We start from the raw sequence: 25,545 nt of genomic DNA, 5'->3' as shown, positions 1-25,545 counted from the left end.
TGGGTTCAAACTCCATTGTTGCATGCTAATGCTTGTGAATATATTTAGGTGGTAAATGATTTTCATTGCCTTGGTGTCAGCAACAGTTTTTTTTTTTTTTTTTAAAGTACTATATTTGGTCTCATGAAAAGTGCTCCTGGTCATTCTAACCCTGATATCGATACTGATTTACTATGGGTAGAATTATCATGAGAGAAAACATTACGTGTATATCTGTATAAGATTTTACAGAAGCAATCAACAAAACTTCAGGAATTGATTCCTTGACTGGTTGAAGGAAAAAAGTTTGTATGTATATATATGTATCAACAGAAGTCAGATTTCGAAGAGCACAATCACATGGTAATTTTTTTACCATTGTATGGATGTTTATTTTAGAATCAAAACAATTACTCAATGCTTTAATAACATGGTAAAACTTATTATTTAAATCATTATCATTGTCAAATTCCTGACATGTATCCTAATTCTCTTGATATAAGAGTTGTATGACAACCAAGAAGCTTCAGTAAAAATAGTCTTTGGAGAAACAGACAGTATTTGAGTGGAAAAGGGATGCAGCAGGATTGTACACCATCTGTCCAAAAAGGAACCGAACTTTTGATAGAAAATAAAACACAGGCCAATTATAATTATTCAAATAATTTATTTCAATCAATATACTCTCCCTCAGTTTCGATACAAGTGTTTGGAACGGTCAATTAATTCATTAAATGAGTTTTTTATATTGATTTTTGGGATACTGTTGAGGGTCGTGATTACTGCCGCTTGAACGTTTTCAATAGTGTCGTATCGCTTTCCTTTCATCGGCAAATGAAGTCGGGCGAAGAGAAAGAAGTCAGGGTGCTAAATCAGGTGAATATGTATGGCGAGTGATCCAACACACAAACTTGGTTTTTGCTCATAAACTGTCTCACAATGTTCGAACAACGAGATGGTGCATTATCATGCAAAAGTGACCAGCTGCCTGCATCACGATATTCGTGCCGTACGCATGAATATCGTGATGTAGGCAGCGAGAATTCATACGTGACGAATTTTCGCTTTCAATCACGTCAAAACTTCGAGATAAAACTCGCCATTGACCGTTTAGCCAGGCGGAACAAATTCTGTATAATGTCCTTGGAATCGTAGAAACAAATCAGCATTGTCTTTACTTTTGATTTCTCCAAGCGACTTTTTTTCGGATGCCCCTCTTCTGGGATCTCCACTCAGCACTCTGGGGTTTTGTTTCAGGCTCATACTCAAAACACCACATTTCATCACCAGTAACGATTGTTTCAAGGAAGTTTGAGTCCTTACAAGTGGTTTTAATGAGGTCCTTGCAGTGTTCAATTCGATACATTTTTTGGTCATCAGTTAACTTGTGGGGAACAAATCGCGAATTCAATTTACGAAGGCCCAAACTCTCAGTCAAAATGTTGTGCACAGTTGATTTTGGAATCCCCAATTCATCTTCAATCAATCTCACGGACGATTTCCTTTCAAGTTTTCTTTGTTGAAATTGCGCACCTTTTAGATGTTAACTTCACTCAGTCCAGTTTTGGACAGCCCGGCTTTTCGTCCTCTGGCATCTAACGACCGCTTTGAAATCGCTTAAACCGCTCGTAAACTAGTATGGGATAAGCATTCATCACCGTATGCTTTTGAAGCATTTGATGTATTTCGGCAAAACCTTTACCAAGTTTAACACAAAAGTAAATCGCAGTTTTCTGTTTGAAACTCATTTTCCGACTGTTCATCAAAACACACTGTCACTCTTGACACTATAATGTCATAAACAAATGTCATAACAGTTGATACAACAGGTGGCACCACTAGTTTCTTCTATTTTTGAAAAGTTCGGTTTCTTTTTGGATCTCTAGATTAATCTGTTATATCTCAGGGTTCTAGTATTGTCAGATCTTATATTTTGGTCTTCTAAGGCACTTCTTACTGTATTAATTCCCATAGTTTTTCTTTACATTCTTGCAACAAATACCTGTTTACTACCCTTTATTCTCGCATTCTGTTTAAGTGACCATCCAACCTGAGATTTGTTCACGTGTTTTTTGAATGCTAATAATATCAAGGTCCTTCCTGTTGTTTTTTCACTTGATTATACTATAAATTAAAGATGCCAAGAAATTATATTCGTGGTTTCATCCTTTATCCAAGTGTAAGGCAAACAAAGTTTGTGCATAAAGTCACTTAACAACTGGACTACTTGTATATAGAGGCTAATGATTTCACATCAATTGCCTTAGTATCCCATAATGCAATGCACACATCCTTACAGGCATATATAATACTATGCAGATCCAGACTGGTTTTGACCTTGATTCTCTTGTCAGTGGGAGCCAGACCCAGAAGCGATACCTAGGTTGAAGTAATGCTGAAGTCATATTTCTATCCCAGTTATGAAGTGACTTTTTTTTGTGCAAACGTTGTTTGCTTAACTTAGACAAAGGATGAAAACAAGAATATAATTTCTTGGCATCTTTAATTTATAGTATAGCCAAGTGAATAAACATTCAACATCTGTCTCTAATCCAGAGTATTTTTATAATATGGTGTTGACACTTTTTGGCTACTTGTATATGGAAATATGACCTGCATTACTTCAACCTTGGTGCCATTTCTGGGTCTGGCTCCCACTGATGTGGCCTCAGTAAAGGTTGAAGCTACTGCTGAGTTTCCTGTCCTGAAATGATGAGTTTGGTAGTGATCCTTTAGGCTCACTCAATGAAATTTATAGCGATCTTGTATAAGTAAATCATTCTAAGTTTTTGAGTATGTATCCCTGCACTTTAACATACATCAGTAAAGATCGAAACTGGTCTGGGTAGTGACCCTTCCCATAATGCATATCATTATGGGATACTAAGGCAATTGGTGTGAAGTCATTAGCTTCTATATACAAGTAGCCCAGTTGTGAAGTTACTTCACACACAAACTTTGTTTGCTTATAGATGGATAAATTTTGCCATTGGTTCACTCCCCCTGATGTAGTCTCCAGTCTTTGATTAAGTGTTGTTTATTTCTAACTTAACTCTGAGATCCATAAGTTACTATTTTGACTAAATTTTTCTCATATTCCATATAAATGTATTCATTCAACCTCCTATTCTCAGCTTTGTTAATTTTGTTGTCTATTTCTTTATTTAATCTGCACTGAATGTTTGTGCATAAATACCTGAAATGTTTTACTTGTTTAATAGTTCTCCATTCAGGATGCAGTTGATGTTTTTTTAATGTCCTGCTTGTTTTCTAGTGTTAATCTTTTTTATTGGTGATTTTTTTACCAGATTTATCATAGCAGTTATACAATTTAGTTAGGGAATTGTCCAAACTTGTACTGGATTTATTTAGGAGTATAAATATCATCTGCCTAAAATATTGAATTTTGATATCAAGCTTAATGTCACTTTCCTTAATAATGTATTCCTTGTAGAGTGATGAATAAAAGTGGAGATGTGCACCTTTGTCTCACATCTGATTTAACATCAAGCCATTTTCTCTACCTCTTTCAATTCCAACTGGTAACTTATAACTCAGTATAGACTATATATATATATATATTATTCAGTATAACATCCAGTGTTACGTCGTTGTTTCTCTCTAGTTTCTTAGTAGCCTAACTAGATTCCACGTAGGGATATTTCCTTTTCGAATATTGGCAAATTTGTATTTATACTGCGCCAGCCAGTATCCTATAACAGGAATTTATTCAAGTTCAGGGAAATATTCCTAGATTCACTGGCATACACTCTAACACACTTAAATAGATATCGGTACTTTGCAATCGTGACCAATGATCTATTACTTAAACATATATATATATATATATATATATCTAAAATTTCTCCCACTATGGTTCTAATTTTATAAGTGGTAATTTGATATCTCAAATTCAGGCATGACTCAGGCATATGCAATAAAACATGTTTATTGGAACTAAATGACAATTACAATTAAATTGAATCAAATTACTAAAACTTCTAAATCTCTTGCTAAGTTAAATCTCATGGTAAGATAAACAATTCTAAATTAATCAAGTTCACCTAGACAGATCAAATTGTTAATCACGCAGAACAATAGAAAGCAATGACAATATTACACTTAATTAAGATTCTCTCATGCATGCTATTCATAGAGTACATACTATACAACTTGTTGCTTTCTCAGTTAAGGTTATCTACTAAACAAAATACACTTATTACTGCAGTCACATACAATTAGATTCATTCCTGATTCAGACAGCAAATTCTGTCCAACAGAATTTGCTGTCTCAAATACGAAATCTTATCAAAGTTCTCTAAAGGATTGTCCACATTACTTAATCAAACACAAATTTCAATCTTCTATCACTTCCGTAACATATAACAAAGATCTCTGCATTACCCAGTTCTTTCCGAAGGTCTATTAACTACCACGTGTTGTTCTGGTCATCCTTCGATCGGCTATCTCAGCGCCTGACTTTTGGCTACGTCATCCTTTCTACTGCTGCCGGACTCGAACTAGTTTCTGCTGCGACTGAGGGCTATCCCCGCTCCTTTCTGATGGGACACCCAGCGACTGGCACGATTTTTCATAGGCTGATGATTCACGTGGAATCTTGTTCAGCATAATCAGGAAAACAGCCCGCTGTCCGACATCATAGAACCCTGGCTCGTCCTTTCTCTGACCACCGGTCAAGAATCTTTGAGATGAAATCCGGAACAAAAAGCCTTGCAATGTGGTGCGCATTGGCTTATATTCTGTGTTCAGGCGCCCTCTTTTTGCTGTATCCTTTTTTTTTGCATGACCCTTAGTTTTAATGTCCTTAAGATGATCCTTAATCTCACTATTGCTGTTAGGTGCTCTCTTCGAGGAAAGCGCGCTTGCATTATTTTCCGCGTATGCTTTAGCCTCTGGCGTTACGAACGATACTTACGCTTCAGACGTGACCTTTGCACTGTTACTCATTACTGTCTGGCGATTTACGTTATTTTAGATAGCTTAATAGGACACAAATTCAAGCCAATATTTCCTTTACATATAATCACTAATTTGACATAATTCTCTAATTTAGTTTTCTGTTTTGACTACAAATATTTCTAATACATTATATATATTAATGCACATTCTCATATACAACAAACAAGGTCTTATTACTTTCTGCTGGTGTGCAGGTATTATCTTAAATTAGTTAGAATTTTCATGTTAGATTCTGAATGAACAACTTCTTAGAAAATCCTCCATTCAGGATCTAACACCAGATACATCACATACTTTTAGCTTTTCAAGGAGCTATTTTCTTGATATCTTGTCATATATGAGGGTGGTCTGAAAAGTTTTCAGACTCAACCATGGATGGCAACACTATTGGCAAGATTTTTTTTTCAAAGTTGGTACATCTCTCATAAGCATCCATGTGAAATTGCAAGTCATTCTATCAAGTAGTTTGTTTTATACAGCTGAAGCAAAAGTGTTGTCTGTGTTCCTTGAAATAGATAAAATTGAGTATCGTGTGGTAAAATTCTTTTCTTTTGTAAATTTCTTTTACAAAGAATTATAAAATTCTTTGTAATAGAAGGTTTAACACCAAAAGAAATTCATTCAAAGTTCATAAAAGTTTATGGGCACTCTTCTCCTTTGTTTTCAACAATTAAGAAATGGCCTGTCGAATTTAAACATGGCCATATCAGCCTTGAAGATGATCCATTTGAAGGACGTTCAAAAAGTGTAACAACACCAGAAATCATTGATTAAGATCAAGATTGTATTGGATGGTATTGGATGACCGGCGAGTCAAAGTTCATGAAATTGCTGAGATTATAGGCATTTCAAAAGAACATGTAAGATATATTTTGCATGAAGAATATCATATGAAAAATCTTTGTGCAAGATGGGTGCCTTGCTTGCTCACAGCAGATCAAAAATGCACTCGTATGATAATCTCTGAACAGTGCTTGTAGTTTTTTAGCAAGAAGAAAACTGATTTTGTGTGTCGATTTATTACTATGGATGATATTTGGATTCACCATTACACACCAGAATCCAAACAGCAGTCAAAACAGTGGACAGAAGCCGGTTGTTCAGTGCCAAAGAAAACAAAGTTGGTTCCATCAGCAGGAAAGGTGATGGCATCAATGTTTTGGGATGCTAAAGGCATTTTGTTTATTAATTATCTTGAAAAGGGTAAAACAATAACTGGGGAATATTATTCCGATCTTTTAACCAGACTAGATGAAAAAATTTGCGAGAAAAGACCTGGTTTGCAGAAGAAAAAAATCATCTTTCATTAGGACAATGCACCTGCCCACAAAGGTGTTTTGACAATGGGAAAATTAAGGGATTTGGACTATGAATTGTTGGAGCATCCACCCTATTCCCCAGATTTGGCTCCCTCTGACTTCTATCTCTTCCCAAAACTAAAACTCTTCTTCGCTGGTCAGCATTTTTCTTAGAATTAAGAAGTGATTGCAGCTGTAGATGGATATTTTGCAAATCTTACTGAGAACCATTGCAGGGACAGGAATGGTACTGGAGCATCACTGGAATAAATGTATTAGTCTTAAGGGAGATTATGTTGAAAAATAAAAATAATTTTGAAATTATAAATTCGTTTTTTCATTGTTAGCCCGAGAACTTTTCAGACCACCCTTGTATATGCCTTTTTCAAACCTACAAAACTTAAATACAGATTTCTTTTATTTCTCTTGATTTGTCAACTATTTCTTTTATGATGAAAATCTGATCCTGACAGCCTCTATTGGCATGAATCAAGCTTGTTCTTCTCTGAGTTTCCCATAAACAATTTTTCTCACCCTTTTCTAAAGTATGCTTGCATAAACCCTACCCTGGAACACTCATCAAAGAAATTTCTTTGTAATGTAATTTATCATATTCAATTTTCTTCTTCTTCTTCTTGGCTTCCAATATTAGGCAATTGTTTGCCTGTAATGTTTCAAAGGGTTTAAAAATTCTTCTGCCCATCTATCTTCTGTGTCTTCCTCTTGATTGGTGTCCCTTTGGTTTATATTTCCAGACAATGTTTGGCCATCTGTCCTCATTCATTCTTTCAATGTGGATTTTCCAGTTCTTTCTATAGTTTGTGATGTCGTCTGTTATATTAATTATGGATAACTGTGTTCTTATCTCTTCGTTTTTTATCTTGCCTATTCTTTCATATTCAATTTTATTTTCCTTTCATAGATAGATACTATGAAAGCACTATTTCAATCATCTGGAATTCAGCCCTCTGACTGCATGACCTGGTCAGATGGCTGGAGTAGATAATATTTGACCACTGTGGTCAAATACTATCTACACCATCTGTCCCTCCATACTTTATTTTTTGATGTCCTTATATTCCTCATGCATTGATATGTACTACTGATTGCATTTCTCTGAGGTATTTTCTACTACTGTTCTGTCACTTCGTGTTTCATTTAGCAATCTTTCAAAGCAATTACTATTATTATTATTATTATTATTACGGGTATCTCCATGGCGTCAGTAGACTCATCGCGGGAGACCCAAACTAGCAAAACAATATCTGTCATATCTCTTCTTGAATTCATTTACAGACGAAGAACTCACAACTAAGTCAGGCAATGAATTCCACTCATTCACCACCCTCCAGGCAAAAAACCTTGTTCTGACACCTTTGTTAACCACACTCTTCTTTAATTTCCACAGATGACCTCTTGTTCTTCCATCACTATCACACAGCTGAAACATTTCCCCTGCATCAATCCTATAAAAACCTTTTAGTAATTTGAATGTTTCTATCATATCACCTCTTCTTCGACTATCAACCAATCTCTGCAATCCACAAGCTCTCAATCTATCAATGTAGGGGGCATTTTTTATATCACTCACCAACTTGGTCACTCTTCTCTGAACCCTCTCCACAGCCTCCTCATCTCCAAGGAATCCAGGTGACCAGACCTGAGCACAGTAATCCAAATGTGGAAGTATCAATGTTTTATAAAGGGGAATAATAACCTCTTTATCTCTGGATGTCAGTGTGTTCCTCAACAACCAAGTAATCCTATGTGCAATCTTGGACACCTTAGCAATGTGTCCTCTGAACTTCATCTCCCTATCTACCAATACCCCTAAGTCCCTAGCCTCATCAATCTCTTGGAGTACCTTTCCATCGATGTAGTACACAGCTGGTAATCTTTTAATTCCAAAATGCATGACTTTACACTTTTCCACATTGAACTGACATCCATTTTCTTTTGCCCATTTTACCAGCTTATTTAAATCATCCTGCAAACTTTCAACGTCAGCTTGATTTTTTATTGCACTACACAACTTTGCATCATCAGCAAACAACTGAATATCTCCCTTTAAGCCATTTCCTGTATCATTTATATACAAATTAAACAACATTGGCCCAAGCACAGAGCCCTGAGGCACACCACTGGTCACCTGCCTCGTTCTGGACTCGGCTCCTCCATACACCACCTTATGGTATCTCTCCCTGAGCCATTCTCCTATCCATATCAACAATTTAATATCCATTCCCATCTGCTCCAATTTGTGTAACAGTGTTTTATGGGGTATCCTGTCAAAAGCCTTAGCAAAATCCAGAAGTACCACTGTGTAGCCAGTTCCTTTGTCCAACTCGGATGTTATCCTATTATGAATAGTTAATAGATTGCTAAGGCAGGATCTACCTTTAACAAAACCATGTTGGCCTCTATAGAGTATCATATCCTGATCCACCCATTCTGGAATTTTGTCTTTAACCAACTTTTCCAATACTTTTACCACTACTCCTGAGATGGTGATTGGTCTGTAATTCAATACCGCAGTTTTAGAGTCACCCTTATGCAAAGGAACCACTTTGCCTAACTTCCACTCCCTAGGGACCATACTAGAGTTCAAACTTAAATTAAATATCCAGGTAAGAGGGGTTGACAATTCATTTGCACATTCACGCAACACCCGAGCTGATATTCCATCTAAGCCTACCGCAGTGTTTGCATTTAAGTTTTGCAATATATTTAATACCTCTGATTCTTTAGCTTCAATTCTCACATTAGGTATTGCTATAGGTATAGAGATATCCTCACTTGGGTGATATACTTTTGAAAAGTGATCACTCAGTAACTCGACTATTACATCTGATTTTGTCACCTCAATACCATCAGCACCCACTAAGGTTATCCTTCCGAAGTCATTCTTCCTCTTACTTGCCACATAGCGGAAGAACTCTTTGGGATTACCTTTGATCTCTTTGGCTAAGGTTTTCTCATAATCTGATTTAGCTTTTCTTACTATGCTGGTAACCTTCCTAGCTTGAGCCTTGTACTGCTCATGGGTGTCCTGATCGCCTTTCTCCTTGTAAATTCTCCATAACATTTTCTTTTTTTGCAGTTCAAGCTTGATACTACTGCTCATCCATCTAATGCCTGCCTTGTTTGACCTCCTGACCATGGGGACACAATCTGATATTGCTTTCCTCAGATACCCGCTGATTTTATCCCAAGCACTGCTAACATCTTTCCCTTGCAATATGTTCTGCCATTGGATGGCTGCAAGCTCACTCCGAAGCTTGTTATAATTGCCTAACCTGTAGTTCCGTACAAGTATATATACCCCTTCTTAATAGAAAAATCCACAGATTTTGCGACCTCCCAAGTCAATACCACATGATCGCTTTCACCAACTGGAGGTAACGAGGACACCTTACTTATGCATATAACCTCTGAACCAATAACCAGGTCCAACACTCTCACACCACGTGTCCCTTCAGTTACGTGCTGTTTCAAGTAATTATCTCATAGAAGATGTATGAACTCCATTTCCTTTTTGCTACGTGATATTTCCTCCTTCCAATTGATATCACCATAATTAAAATCCCCCATAATAATCACTAAGCCTTAACTCATTGCACTAAGTTGCTGATGCATGAATTCAATATCTCCCCCCGTACTCCCTGGCCTATAGCAGCATCCAACTGTATATTTGGTTGCGTTGGTCACTATTTCGCACCAGACTGCCTCAAATGAACTCTCATTCACATGTCTATCATCGTGATATATACTACTTTCTTTGGCTGCAACACATCAGCTATCATCAACAGTACTCCTCCTGTTCTATCTTCTCTATCCTCCCTGAAAATACTGTACCCATCACATTCAATTCCAGTGACCACATCTTCTGCTGACAGCCAAGTTTCACTAATGCCTACAACTTTTGAGATTTCACTGACTAATGCCAAAAATTCTTCTCTCTTATTTCGAATGCTTCTAGCATTGGTATACAAAAATTGCAGATTCCCTCTAGATCTTGTGCCGGCTTTAGAACTGATATATAAGTCACTAACTACCGTAGTCCTATGCCGATTTTTATCCCCTCTCTTATGCAATTTATTCTGCCTATAAGGATCAATAAATACACAATCAGTGCTAAAGTTTCTCTCTCTTACACTCAACCTTTTCAATATTAGTTTCCCTGCCCAATAACTTCAACCTGTTCAGAAAACAACTTCTTCAATCGCTTATGTCCTTCCATGTTAAGATGTAGTCCATCTCTAGCATACAACTGCCTTTTTCCTTCAAACACACTCCAAACATCAACAAACTCCAGACCTCTTTTTCTGCACATTCTTGCAATCATATCATTCATTATCATTGCTCGTCTACTTAACTCGTAATTGTCAAAACGAGGCAGCACACACACTATTCTCCCATTGACACTTTTCCTCTTCACAATATCTAATAATGTTCTTAAATCTTTTCCTACCCGATTTATACTACCTCTCAGGTCATTCGTACCCACTATAACTATCATCTTGTCTGCTTCATGCCCTCTCTTTATTGCTAAAGCCACTCTTTCTATTGTCCCATCAGCCAAGCACTCCTCATGCATACCACTCTCCATACCCTTAATCATAGAATCACCATATATTTTACCACTCTTAACTTCATTCAAGTCCACACTTATGGACCCATTCTCTACACTATTCAGCATGACTCTCCCAGCTTCATTACTCAACTCTCTATTACTTACCCCCCCACTCTCACTACATCTCATTTCTTCTAGGCCACTTGTGGTTTTATTATGTTGACTCCCAATCACTCCCATTCTATTTATTACTGAATCATTCACCAAAGACTCACCCATATGTAATCCTGTTCTAGTTACTTCAACTAAAGTAATCTCTATAGTCCTAATTTCTCTGTTTAACACATTAAACTCAGCTTTAACTTCCAGTATCTCCTTACCGATCACTTCCACTTCCTCATGAAGAAGATGAAGGTCATTTTTCATTTTCATAAACTCCCGCCGAAGTTCTTCCGCTACGGTCCCGATGTCAGCTTCCATTCCTAAACGCTCCAGCCTATCCCGACACTTCTCACATACGTCGACATTTTCATTCTTCTCATTTTGCCAGACCGACCACAGATCCTTCACATTTTTCGGTGCATACATGTAGCAGTTTCCGCAACGCATCCATTGCGAAAAATCTAACGCTGAGCCAGCCTTTCGTGTAGTAGTAGAAGTCCTGCGCGCCGCTGACGTACGGTTCTTGTTGGACGCCATCTTTACACGTTGATATAGTGAAACAAATGGCAGTGAAAACACAATATATACAACACAGTTCTAAACAATAATACCACTGAAGGACACTTGTTTCTAACCGATGCACAACTGCAGCACAATTTGTGACAAAAAGCCACACTATATTTAACTTTAAAAACACGTTTTCTAGACTAGCTAAACTCGACCGCCACATTTACCAAGGACACTAGCGCCACCCAAAATGAAATCGCAGTCGGCAGGATTCGAACCTACGCAGGGAAACCCCAATAGATTTCTAGTCTATCGCCTTAGCCACTCGGCCACGACTGCTTCAGGCATCTAGAATATCTTTGGTTTTCATATCACCATTATCATATTGAATTCTTTTGCTCTGATTGCTTCACTTTTATAATTTTCTTTTTATTTTCTCAGAGAATACAGTAAAGTAAAGCCTTTATTGAAGCTTACTTTTAGTAAAGCTGTTATAATAGTTGCTTAAAATATCTGCCTTCTAGTTGGAATGCATTTTGTTGTCTATTAATATGATTGCATTGTTTTCCAGTGTGTTGCATTCCCCTTTTGAAAATACACTGATATTTTCATGCTCTAAGCTGATAGTCTGAATGTTTGGAAGATATAACTGGCCAATGATAATACCTTCTTAAACATCTGAACCACTAGGATAGTTATAGTTCAGATAATGAGTAACTGGTTTTGGTCCATTTGTGTGTGTGTGGGGGGGGGTATAGTTGTTGAACAACATCTCCAATTTCATTTGTGATTTCGGTGAACATATCCACTGAAACTCTACATTTACTGAAACCAATGTTGGAAAGTCATTTCCACTGTTGAATGAGGAATTTCACTGAGTAGTGGAAGTTTCAATCCAGTCAATACATTTGTATCACAAGTCTTATGCATGCTATCTCTTGTAGACATCACTTCATTATTGAATTGTTTTCTGGCTTGCTTTCCAGACACTTTTACTTACAGGCTGTTAGTTTGAGTAATGCTGTGAATGTTTTGAGGTAGTAAATGAATTCCATTGCCCAGTGTTAAACCTGCATATGACCAGAAATGGCTTGAAAAAGCAAGCAATTTTGGGTTTGTACAGCAGAGTTGGATTGTCTAATCCTTTGCACACTACTGTATATATATATATATCATCATCAAATTCCTGATATATACCCTCAAGAGGTGCAGGATAATGATAGTGCTACATGAAAACTTACATCATTACTAACTTCCTATATACAATTTTCCTCCAAATCAGTCTGTTACCGGTCAAGACACCAACATTATCTTCTAAGGCTCTTTTTACGATATCAATCTGCCTATATCTTGGTCTTCCACTGGGTCTTTTTCCTGTGAACCTGGCAGAGAACACTTGTTTTACTAATCTTTCCTCACTCATTCTGTTTAAGTGACCATACCACCTGAGATTGGCTTTGCTAAAGCATTCCTTGATGCTGACAATGTCAAGTTCATTCCTAATATCCTCGTTTTTAATATGATATTGCCATTCATGCCATCTGTTTATGCCCCTAATCTTTCTCAGGACTCTCATATCTCTAGTCTTTGGTCAAGACTTTTACTTCTGACCCAGCTCTCAGATCCATAAGTTAAAATTGGCTTGAATACTGTTTTGTATACAACTAATTTAGTGTTTTGGATAATTTCTCTCTTATTCCATATAAATTTATTCAATTGACTTCCTGCCATACCTGCTTTGTTGATTCTGTTGTCTATTTCCATATTTAATTTACCATCTTCACTAAAAATCGTGCCTAAGTAGCTGAAATGTTTTACTTATTCTATAAGTTCTCCATTCACAATACAGTTGATGTTTTCAATGTTTCTGGCTATTTTCATTGTTTTTGTCTTTTTAATGCTCAAACCTTCATACCATATTTATTGCAACAGTTATTCACTATAGTCAGGGAATCTTGTAGCGTATTTATTTAGAAGTATAATATCATCCTCATAAAGCAAAGAGCTGATATTACCATCTCCAATTTTGATATCAGGTTTAATACCACTTCATAATGTGATCGATATAGATAATGAGTAACAGAGGGATATATTGTACATCCTTGTTCTTGTTGAGAGTATATGCTGGTTAAACATGATAACTAATATTTAAGGAATTGACAGCGTATACTAGAAATATAGATTAAATAAACTTTAATATATACTTTCCGATATTTCGGTGAACGTCACGTTGCCATCTTCTTGGGAACTTACTACAAAGACACGTGCACACAAGTACTAATAACAGCAAATGAGACTGAAGCTAGGAAGCTAGCGTTTTCCTAAAGTCCTGATGGTGCCCCCTGGCAGGCTATATTGGTAGTTCTTGGCCTTTGGGCTGAAGTTCTTCTGATAAAAGTTTCCCAAATTTGGGGCAGTCTCATGCATCCAAATTTGTTGAGGTTTGGCATGTTCCTAAGGGCCGAGGCTGATTCCATGAATAGTCTTTCATACTTGAACTTGCTGTGGTGTATTACTGTGGCTTTCTTCCATCTTATTCTGTGGCGAGTATCCAGAGCGTGGTCTGCAAGCCCAGAGTGGCTGTACTGGTGAAATCGGATGTAATCCTTGTGTTCTGAGATTCTGATATTTGCTGTCCTGCCTGTTTGGCCAAAGTAGGACAGTTTACAGCTGCAAGGGACCTGGTATACACCAGGTAGGTCTAGGGGAAGTGGTTGGTCTTTGGTGGAGCAGATAAGGGATGCCAGTTTTCTATGTGGTCTGTAACAAGTGGTCAAGTCATGTTTTTTTAAGATTTTATTGATTTTTTCCAAGGTGCCTCGGATGTAGGGAATAGTGATGGATTTAGAGTAATCTTTTTTGTGAAGGGGAGGGGGTGGTGGGTTGTGGATAACTGGGTTAAGTATTTTTTGGATTTTTTGGAGAGGGTAGCTGTTGGCTGAGAAAGTGTCACGGATGTGATTTAGTTCAGTGGTTAGGGCTTGATCATTAGAACAGATTATTTTTGCCCTGTTGAATAATGTTTTAATAACTCCATATTGTTGTGAGGGAGGGGGGGGGGGATTGTTGGTGAATGTATCTGCCTGTATGGGTGGGTTTTCTATAAACTGAGAAAACCAAGGTGCCATCAGGTTGGCAGGTGACTAGTGTGTTTAGGAAGGGGAGGTTATTGTTTTCCTCTTTTTCCATGGTGAATTAGATTCTAGGGTGTTGGTTGTTCAAGTGTGTTAGGAAGGAGAGGAGTGAATCCGGGCCATGTGGCCAAATAGCAAAAACATCATCAACGTAGCGAAGCCATATGGTAGGTTTTTGTGGGGCTGAGTTTAAGGCTTTTTCTTCAAACGTCTCCATGAAGAAGTTGTCCAAGGGTGGGGAAAGTGGTGAACCCATGGCTGTCCCCTCTATCTGTTTGTAGAATTTTTCCTGCCAAACGAAATACCCTGAGTTCATTGTAAACTGAAATAGGGCTGAGATATCGGGAGGAAATTTAGCTTGGATTAGCTCTAAGGTTTCTTTGAGGGGGACATTTGTGAATAGGGAGGAGACATCAAAACTGACCATTATGTCATTATGTTGGAGTGTAAGGTTTTCTATACTGGCTTTGAAGTGGGCTGAGTTTTTTTGTGTGTGATGGTGTATTGCCAGTATAGTGTGAGAGCGCTTTGGCTAAATGCTTGGCTAGTTTGTAAGTGGGGGAATCAAATTCCTTAAATATTAGTTATCATGTACATCCTTGTCTAACACCAGATTTAACATTAAACACCTTCCTGTACTTCCTTCAATTCTAACTCCTGACTCCAACTCAAATAAAGAGTAAGTATTGCTTGATATAATGCCCCATTGACACCATATAACTGCAGCGTATTGAATAGCTTCTCTCTTGGCACCTTGTCATATGACTTTTCCAGATCGACAAAACTTAAATACTGATCTTTGTTATATTGTCATGATTTCTCAACTATCTGTCGTAAAGTGAAAATCTGATTCTGACAGCCTCTATTTGGCCTGAATCTAGCTTATTTTTCACCAAGATTCTCTTCCACAATCCTTCTGAAACTTTTTTCAAGTATACTTGCATATATCTTACCAGGAACTCTCAATAGAGAAATACTTCTGTAATTGTCACATTCAGTTTTATTTCGCTTTTTAAGGCCAGGAATTCGTCCCTCTGTCCAGGTCTTCTGAACTATGCAGTACAGACACTGTTAGACTTTTATACCTTCATTCTTGAGCATTTTTGATTGAATATCATCTACTCCTGCTGCCGTTCCACATTTCAGCCTTTTGGTAACTTTTTCTACTTGAAGTATGGATATGTATTCCTGACTGCATGCCTGCCCACTGTTTTTTACCACTGTGTTATCATCACTGCTTGTTTCATTTAGCAGTTTTTCAAAGTAATTACTCCATACCTCAAGGATATCTTTTTCTCCTGTTTTCATGTCACCTTTATCATCTCTAATTCCTTTTACATCGCTCTTTCCTCCATTTCTGAGCTTCTTCAACAACCTCCAGAATATCTTGCCACCATCTTGATATTTATTTTCTATGTTCTTACCAAAGTCCTCCCATGACTTTTGTTTAGCTAGTTTTACACAGTGTTTAGCTTTCTTACATCTCTGTAATAAAGCTAAATACTGTGTAAGAATTCTGTCTCTATATTCTCTAAGAGCACAAGCTGATTTATTTGCCAAGAACTTTTGATATGCTTTCTTCTTTTTTTTCACTGCCTCTTTTAACTTCCTGTGTCCACCATGGAGTTCTGATTTTTCTATCCTTACAGACAACCTCACTATGCCTCTCTTGCTGATTTAATCAGTTTTTTCTTCAGCGTTTGCCACTGATTCACCAAGGTTTACTTCTTGTTCTCAAATTCGTTTATTTTTTCTTCAATAATGTTTGTGTGTTTTAGTCTACAGTTCACACCTGAAAGCTGCTCAACTTTTATTCACTTTAAAACTTTCTACATGTACTTGTTTTCAGTATGATATTCAAAGTTATCCTGCTCAAGACTAAAGGGCGATCACTTTCAAATCTTCTCTACTAAATTCTGGTACAGAGTAAACTCTGTAAATTCTGGTGTCCTGCACCAGGGAGAAAACATCACTATCAACAATAACATAGTCAACGAGACTTTTCATATTAATTGTCTCTTCTCTCTATGTGAATTTGTGCACATTTTTATGTTGGAATATTGTGTTAGTAATAACCAGTCCATGTCCTGAGCAGAAACCCAACAGGTATTTGCCATTATTATTTGTTTTGCTCTTTTCTCCGAATTTTCCCAATATATTTTAGTATGTCTGACAATTATTTCCTACTCTGCTATTTAGTTCCCCATCAAGGATGAACTTTTCCTTTTTCATTGTGTCAGTTGCTTTCTCTAAAGCCTAAAAAAATTCCTCGACTTCTACCTTAGTAGAACCTTCTGTGGGACCATAGGCTCAAAAAAGTCTTATTGTTCAGTTCCCCATTCTTATATTTGCCCACATTACTTTAATTGAGACTGCCTGCCATTTGAAAAGATTAGTCTCATATTTAGTATTGAATACTATGGCTACTCTTTCTTTTCCTTGATTGTCATTGCCTGAATATAACATTTTGTATTTATTGCTCAGAAAGATTTCACCAGTTTTTGCCTTTTTTGTTTCAGTCATCCCTATTATGTCGAACTGGTACTTATCTAATTCCTCAGCTGGCTCCATTTCTTTGCCATTCAGGCTTCTTATGTTAATAGTACCGATCTTGAACTCTGGCGGTGTTGAGTTGGAGTCGGTTTTAGGATTTGTTCCAGTAGCCAACTTTTTGCTGTTTGCCCTGGTTCCCTGGCGAAAACAACTTGGGGGGGGGGGTGTACCTTGTTTAACCGGGCGAATGTCCCAGCCGGCATGAAACTGTCCTGTTGTACCATCATTTTTTATTTTGGTTTAAGCCAATAAGAGTGCAGTTTATTTGGCTACATCCCAAACTGGCAGCCCATCTTCGTTCATTCAGTATCCAGGTTGGTACCTAACAGGGGGGAGGGGGGGGCACCACGAAAAGGTGAGGATTGGACATTCACAATCCCTGATCGGTTCTCTGCATTCCTTTAAAGGCTATGTGGAGTTCTCTCAGTTATATAGCTTTGATCCTTAAGCACACCTACCTCTGTGTGTGCGCGTGTGTATTTATATATATATACATATATGTACACTGCTTGAAAAGAAGTCAGTAGACACCATATGAAAAACAAACAGCCATGGTGCCCACCTTAATAAGATCTAGGATCTCCTTTTGCTGCAATGACTGCAGCAATCCTATGAGGCATACTTTCCACAAGCATATGATAGTGAACAATGGGAATTTTAGACCATTCTTTCTGTAGGCATGTAATGAGATCCTGACTTGTTGTGGGGCCAGACATCCCTTGACATTACCCAAACCTCCCATTCATTCCATAGATGTTCAATAGGGTTGAGATCAGGGCTCTGTGGAGGCCAGTCATGTGTTGTGACAACATACATGTTCACAAACCGCACAGTTACAGCAGCAGCCTCATTACATGGTGCATTGTCTTGCTGAAAGAGACAATGGTCAGTTCAGGTCAAAGTAGAAAGCATTGTCTAGAATGTTCAGATACCTATCAGAGTCAATGTTCGTAGCACAACAAACAGAGGATTGAGGCACCAGGAAAAATTAGCACTGTAGTACATGCTATTGCTGTTGTACAACTGTATTTTATTCTTACTAAATAGCTTAAGGAAATTACAACGTACAATAGAATATACATTAAAATAAATTTTAATACACTTCCAGTATTTAGGCAACATCACCTTTACATTATCACAGGAACTTAAATACAATACATGCGCACGCAAGCACAACACACAATAAACAGTAAATGAGGAACTAAGCAGGATGATTCTACATCCAGTTTCACCAGTACAGCCACTCTGGTCTTGCAAACATGCGCTGTATTCCAGCCATAAAATACGGTGGAAGAAAGCCACGATAATACACCGTAGTAAATACAAATATGAAAGGCTTTTCATGGAATCAGCTTCAGCCCTAAGAAACAATCCAAACCTCAACAAATTTGGCTGCATGAGACTGCCTCAAATTTGAGAAACCTACATCAGAAGACCTTCAGCCCAATCGCTGAAAAGAATACCAACATTGCCCGCTAGGGGGCACCATCAGGACTTTAGGAGAAATAATAGCTTCCTGCTTCTTCCTCACTTACTGTTTGTTGTGCCTGCATGCATGTGTCTTGTTCTTAAGTTTCTTGAAAATGGCAACGTGACGTTGTCGAAATATTGGAAGTGTATTAAAATTTATTTTAATTTATATTCTATTGTATGTTGTAATTTCCTTAAGCTATTTAGTAAGAATGTATAACCAACGTCTAAACCTTTCCACAAGAACTGTTTTTTATAGGTATATAAAAATAAGTGATAAGTAATAAAAAGATAGATTTGAGAGGAGTATTTAAACTGCAAGTATGATTTAAACATTTCACTCTGCATGTGGAGGATGGTGTTAAATCTGGTATTACATCTATCAATTTGGATATAGTAGTGATTAATCAGAGTACTGTTCACTACAGTTCATTTTTCCCACTATCAGCACAAAGAATCTAAGAATTAACTAAGAATTAAGTTAGTCAATTTCTACTCTTCATGTGCTTTTGGTTTTTCCTCCACACCCACATGATTTTTTTTTGTTGTTGTTTGGAAGGGGAGGCAAAAAATGTTGCATGTGCTAGTATAGGTATGAAGCATGAATATGGGTAATTATGCCATTTCATCCTTTCAGTCTTCTAGTGGTAGGCTTACAATGCTAATAAAATTGAATGGCATATAAGATATACATGTTCGCTCAGTTAGCCTAGGGGCTGTTCGCTTTGCAACCATATGCCTGGGAAAGGAGTGTCCTAGATTTGATTCCTGTCGGTGACGTGAAGAGCTAAAGGATCTTTCTCAGTCATAGCCAAGTTAGCCGATCTTGAGAGTGGACAGTAGGGTTTTTTCCTCAGTTTATCCTGGGGTTTTTCATCCCACAAAGCAGGCAAACCATCCTTGAGAACTCAACACTACAGACATAGGATATACCAGGGCGTAGGGCTGACCACCTTATCCTGTGAATGGTTTGAGGTTCGATGATTAATAAACTGTCGACACCACAAGGTAAAAGAGGGAAAGGAAGATGAGATAAGATATATATATATATATTTTTTTTTTATAGTGATATAAAAGTCTTACAGTGGCTACACTGCATAGTTCAGAAAGCCTGGACAGAGGGACGAATTCCCGATGATTGGAGTAGAGCTCTAATAGTACCAATATATAAAAAGGGAAATAAAACTGAATGTGAGAATTACAGAGGTATTTCCCTACTGAGTGTTCCTGGCAAGATCTATGCAAGTATACTTGAGAAATGGTTGAGAAGAATTGTGGAAGAAAAGCTTGGTGAAGAACAAGCTGGATTCAGGCCAAATAGAGGCTGTCAGGATCAGATCTTCACTTTGCGACAAATAGTTGAGAAAGCATGGGAATATAACAAAGATCTGTATTTAAGTTTTATTGATCTGGAAAAGACATATAACAAGGTGCCAAGAGAGAAGCTATTCAATACGCTACAGTTACATGGTGTCAACGGGGCATTATATCAAGCAATACGTAGTTTTTATTTGAGTTGTAAGTCAGCAGATAGAATTGAAGGAAGTACAGGAAGATGGTTTAATGTTAAATCTGGTGTGAGACAAGGATGTACATTATCCTCTCTGTTATTCATTATCTATGTGGATCACATTATGAAGGAAAGTGGTATTAAACATGATATCAGAATTGGAGATGTTAATGTCAGCTCTTTGCTTCATGCGGACGATGTTATACTTCTAAATAAATCCACTACAAGTTTGCAAGATTCCCTGATGAAATTGAATAACTGTTGTAATAGATATGGTATGAAGGTCAGCATTAAAAAGACAAAGACAATGAAAATAGGTAGAATCGTTGAAAATGTCAACTGTGTTGTGAACAGGGAACCTGTGGAACAAGTAAAATATTTCAGCTACTTAGGTACGATTTTTAGTGAAGATTGTAAATTAAATATGAAAATAGACAACAGAATCAACAAAGCTGGTATGGTAGGAAGTCAATTGAATAAATTCATATGGAATAAGAGAGAAATTAGTCGGAACACTAAATTAGCTGTATACAAGACAGTGTTCAAGCCAATTTTAACTTATGGATCTGAGAGCTGGGTCAGAAGTAAAACACTTGACCATTATATTTATTATATTATACCGACCGCAGATATGAGAGTCCTGGGAAAGATTAGGGGTGTGAACAGATGGCATCAATGGCAATATCATATTAAAAACGAGGATATTAGGAAAGAACTTGACATTGTCAGCATCCAGGAATGCGTTAGCAGAGCTAATCTCAGGTGGTATGGTCACTTAAATAGAATGAGCGAGGAAAGATTAGCAAAACATGTGTTCTCTGCCAGGTTGGCAGGAAAACGACCCTGATGAAGACCAAGATATAGGTGGATTGATACAGTACGAAGTGCCTTAGACGATAGAAGAAATATAAGATCTGATAATGTTGGAGTCTTGACAAGTAACAGACTGATTTGGAGGAATATTGTAGATAGGAAGTTAGTAATGATGTAAATTTTTCATGTAGTACTATCATATCCTGTATATCCCTTGAGGGTATATGTCAGGAATTTGATGATGATATTTTTTTTTTTTACCCTGCATTATAATTTTTTTTAGAAAAATTAATTATTCATTTGCTAGTTTATTGTTGATCTTATGCTTATTATTTTATTATATTACACTTTTGGTTTATTTGTTCTTCTTAATCTTTCATGAACCATTAAGATTCTTAGCTGTGGATTTCACAACCATGACCGCATCGAGGATAAGGTGGTTGGCCCTATGCCTCCCAGTGTGTCCTGTGTCTGTAGATGTGTGTGTGTTCATGGGTCTAGTTTGCCTGTTCTAGGGAACGAAAAACCTGAGTTTCCAGGTGAAAAAACCCCCTTCCTTCATGTGAGACTGGCTAACTCACCTTTTGTTGATAGAGACCAGATAAAGATTTCTCATGTCTTGGACAGGAATCGGACCCAGGTCTTTCCGACTGAAGGACTTTGTCTATACCGACTGTTGGTTTATTTCTATTTTTTATTTTTATGGAACTTCTACTTTTCTAAAGTGAACAAATATAATGCTCTTTCTGGTGCATTTATTAAACAGTAGGACATAATAATGTAATAGGATTTGCATACTTTATAATTGTTTTACTTGTTGTAATATTAGGATAAAAGTTAAAGAATGTCCCCTCCTCTAGATATAAATATCTGGGAGAGGGAGTTGTTCTTAGTGCAGTTGCATTGATAAAGCTGATTTCTATGTGATTTTGATCTCACTTATGCACAGTACTAGATTCTAGGTGGTCAAAGGCTTGGAACCCCTCATAGCATATTATTATTTATTTTGCTTTAAAGAAAATATAATTTTAAATAATAATTTAAATTTTAAAAATTGAAACATACTATTTGATTTTTAAGACTGTGGATTTAATAAACATTTATACAAATCTTCTACTAGTTTTGCTAGCTGTAACTGTCTAGCTTTGTCAAGACGAGAATGGTTATGCTAGTATTAAATGCAAACAGCAAAAGAATGAAGTAACGGTTTAAAAACAGTTAGATAAATTGGAGAGCACATCTGACATCACACACACATAAGGCGTGAAGACTTAGTTATTGTTTTTAAGTTGCGTTTTATAATTTTTCGCGTAATTTAGTTCTGTTAAACTTAATGAATTTAACAGATTTTTTCACATGTGTTTTAATATTATTCCCTGGTTTCTATTGAGATTATTTCCTGTTCATAGGACTACTGCAGCTTCTTTAAAGGTTCTACATCTAAAATCCTCTTTGATACATGTCATGGAACTGTTGTCCCAATCTATTGAATGGTTTTGTCTGCGTGATTAGCCTAGTGGCTATGCGCTTCGCAACCATATGCCTGGGGAAGGAGTGTCCTAGGTCGATTCCCGTCGATGACGTGAGGAGCTTAAGGATCTTCCTCAGCCATAGCCAAGTTAGCCGGTCTCGGACATGGACAGCAGGGTTTTTTCCACCAGTTTATCTTGGGTTTTTCATCCTGCAAGCAGGCAAACCAGCCCCGTGAACACACACATGGATCTACAATCATAAATACTTGATCACATGAGTTCAACTCATCCCAGTAGGACGGGGAGAAATAGGGAGGAAACTACATACGAATAAATAAATAAATTGAATGGTTTGAAGTTGAGAAATGATGTGCAAACCCTGAGGTGTCTGTTCTATTATGATTGACGTCTCTGACATGTTCCTTCTTTCGAATTGCTAGGCTTCTTGAAGTTTGGCCTATGTAGGTATGTTCACACGTACATGGTATGCTATAAACACCTGTGTATTTGTAGAAAGTGACGCTATCCTTAGTGGATCTTAATAACTGTCTTGTAGTTGTGGTGGGTTTAAAAGTAACTCTGATGTTAAAAGGTCTCATGATTCTTGCTATTTTGGTGGAGACTGATCCAGCGTAGGTTATGACAATGGATGATACGTACTGGGTCATCCGAGGTTGTTGCTGCAGGTTGTTTAACGGGAACTAAATTATGCGAAAAATTATAAAACGCGACTTGAAAACAATAACTAAGTCTTCAAGCCTTATGCGTGTGATGTCACGCATGCTCTCCAATTTGTCTGACTGTTTTTAAACCATTACTTCATTCTTTTGTTGTTTGCATTTAATACTAGCATAACCTTTCTGTTCTTGACAAAGCTAGACAGTTACAGCTAGCGAAACTAGTAGACAATTTGTATAAATGTTTATTAAATCCATGGTCTTGAAAATCAAATAGTATGTTTCAATATTTAATGAAAAGGACCAAATAATAACTTTCAATTTAAATTTTAATTAATTAGGAATTTAAATGGAAAAATCTGAATATTAACTGTGCCATTTACATAAAATAAGTTGCCTAAATAAGAAAAGAATTTGGCACATATGCATATTTTTAATAATGGTTTGATTTTGTAATTGTGTTTTATTATGTATTTCTATTTGCAACATTGCAATTTTGATGATTCATCTGAAATGATTTTCTTAAAATAGGCACTTGAAAGTCTTGTATCTATTATGAAACTGATGGGTCAACGGCATGTTACAACTGTTCGTATGAAACTAATGGCAACATTACGCATTGCTCTTCGTTTTACCGACAGTGGATTTCCTGAGATATGTTGCAAAGCTTGGAACACTTTTGTACACAAGTAAGTGAATAATCATGACACAGCTACTTCACAGATTTCAGTGAAAAATGAGATTTTATAATGAACTTTACTAAAAATTATCATATCATTTTAGTTTGATCTTTTTTATGTAGCAAAATAAGCAAAATGATTCAAAATTATATAGTTTATATAAGTTGACAAAATTTTTCAGAATATTTCAGAATAGTACAAAATTATTACATATAATATTAAGTAAACTCTCTGAATTGTTATGTACTTTAGAAAGTTTGTACTTGCCCCCCCCCCTCCCAATTATTCCAAAAACTGCTCTTATTTCAGTTGTGATAATGTGAATGATATCACCATACAAGAATGCCATTCGAAATGCACATTCTTATTGTCATGGTGGCTTGTATTTTTTAAAATTTTTTGCTTTCCAGCAGTTGATTTTCAAGGCTGCCCTGGAATTCACTGATGATATTCTGGATGAATGTATTCAAGGAGAGCTACTGAATATCTCTTTTTTGCAAAGATAGTTTATTGTTATGCTGTTACAAAATATTTTTGTAATAAATTTTGAAACTATTTATATAGTTTTGTGAAACTGTTATATTAACATATTAGTTTTTCTACACCTCTGTGTGTGAAATTAAAGAATTAATACAAGAGCTTGTTCGAATTTTTCTAACAACTTAAAGTTACTATTTGCTACAGGACTCCTTAGTCTGTAAGTAGCAAAAAAAAAAATAAAAAAAATAAAAAAAATAAACATTTACCCACTCATAACCCCCCCCCCCCACACACACACACAATATCTTCCATGGTAATATTAATAAATGCAAAAGCAAAAATAATATTGTTGATATTATTTTTTTAATAATAGACAGTTTAATAATCAGCAGTATGTATAGATGTTGGGCCCAGTACTTGCCAAGATTTTTTTTTTTTAACCATAATTTAAGGTTTCAGTAAGGAAATACCATTAGTAGACATATTACTAACTATTATAATAATGAAATTAACTCACGTAAATTATTCTTTAATTATTCTTCATTCATAGAATTTTCACCTGAGTATCACAGGCATCATCAGTACAGGTAAAAGGCTAATTAAACAATAACTGTTATATTCACAAAGTGCCACCTAAGTAGCTAAGGTTAAATTTCCTAAATTTATTTAATTATTATTATTATTATTTATTTATTTATTTATTTTTAAGAATTTAAATTTAATTATTTAGTTATTTAATTATTAAATAATAATTATTTAATTGTTCAATTATAATAATTTAATTAAAAAAAATTTTTTTTTTTTTTATAAATATATATATGTGTATACAATTATATGTTAGGAAAGATTTGCTGCTTTATAAAGTACATCTCCCACAAGGGGGAAAGACGTAGACCATCGGATTTGTTTAGGTTAGGGGGAGTGAAGTAATGTTTTACATGTTTCTTTGTATAGCCGTTCCATTAGGGACCAACTTTTGTGAATGACTTTTGTATTGTTCCACTTAACTCTATGTCTGGTGTTGATGGCATGTTCTGCTATTCCAGACTGTTTGGGTTCAAAGTACTGGATGTATGACTGGTGTTCTTCTAACTGGACCTGAGCAGATCTTCCTGTTTGTCCGAAATATGATAAGCCACACAAGCAGGGAATCTGGTAGACACTTGGATAGCTGAGATTTGGGAGCTTGTCCTTTGGAGACATTAGGAATGTGAAGATTTTTCTAATGGGTTGAAAAGCCACACAGATATTTAGTGG

The 25,545-nt window shown here is 36.5% G+C and overlaps 1 protein-coding gene and 1 non-coding gene across 2 annotated transcripts in view; one reads left to right on the top strand and one right to left on the bottom strand.

Annotated features, from left to right (window-relative positions):
- LOC150101877 (serine/threonine-protein kinase ATR-like) overlaps nt 1–25,545 on the top strand; it is an 860,597-nt gene that overhangs the window by 385,104 nt on the left and 449,948 nt on the right. The window contains exon 26 of the mRNA XM_090399924.1: nt 23,660–23,817. Coding sequence (XP_090256050.1) covers nt 23,660–23,817 — 158 coding nt within the window. The remainder of the gene's footprint in view (nt 1–23,659; nt 23,818–25,545) is intronic.
- Nucleotides 11,757–11,838, bottom strand: TRNAS-AGA (transfer RNA serine (anticodon AGA)). The gene has a single exon. It is a non-coding gene; the product is annotated as a tRNA-Ser (tRNA).

Source organism: Typopeltis vanoorti, chromosome 11, assembly GCF_054136105.1.
Source record: "Typopeltis vanoorti isolate ZY-2024b chromosome 11, IOZ_Tvanoo_1.0, whole genome shotgun sequence".
Taxonomy (NCBI): Eukaryota; Metazoa; Arthropoda; class Arachnida; order Uropygi; family Thelyphonidae; genus Typopeltis; species Typopeltis vanoorti.
Note: the sequence above shows the minus strand (reverse complement) of the source record. Positions and strands in the feature narration are given on the sequence as shown.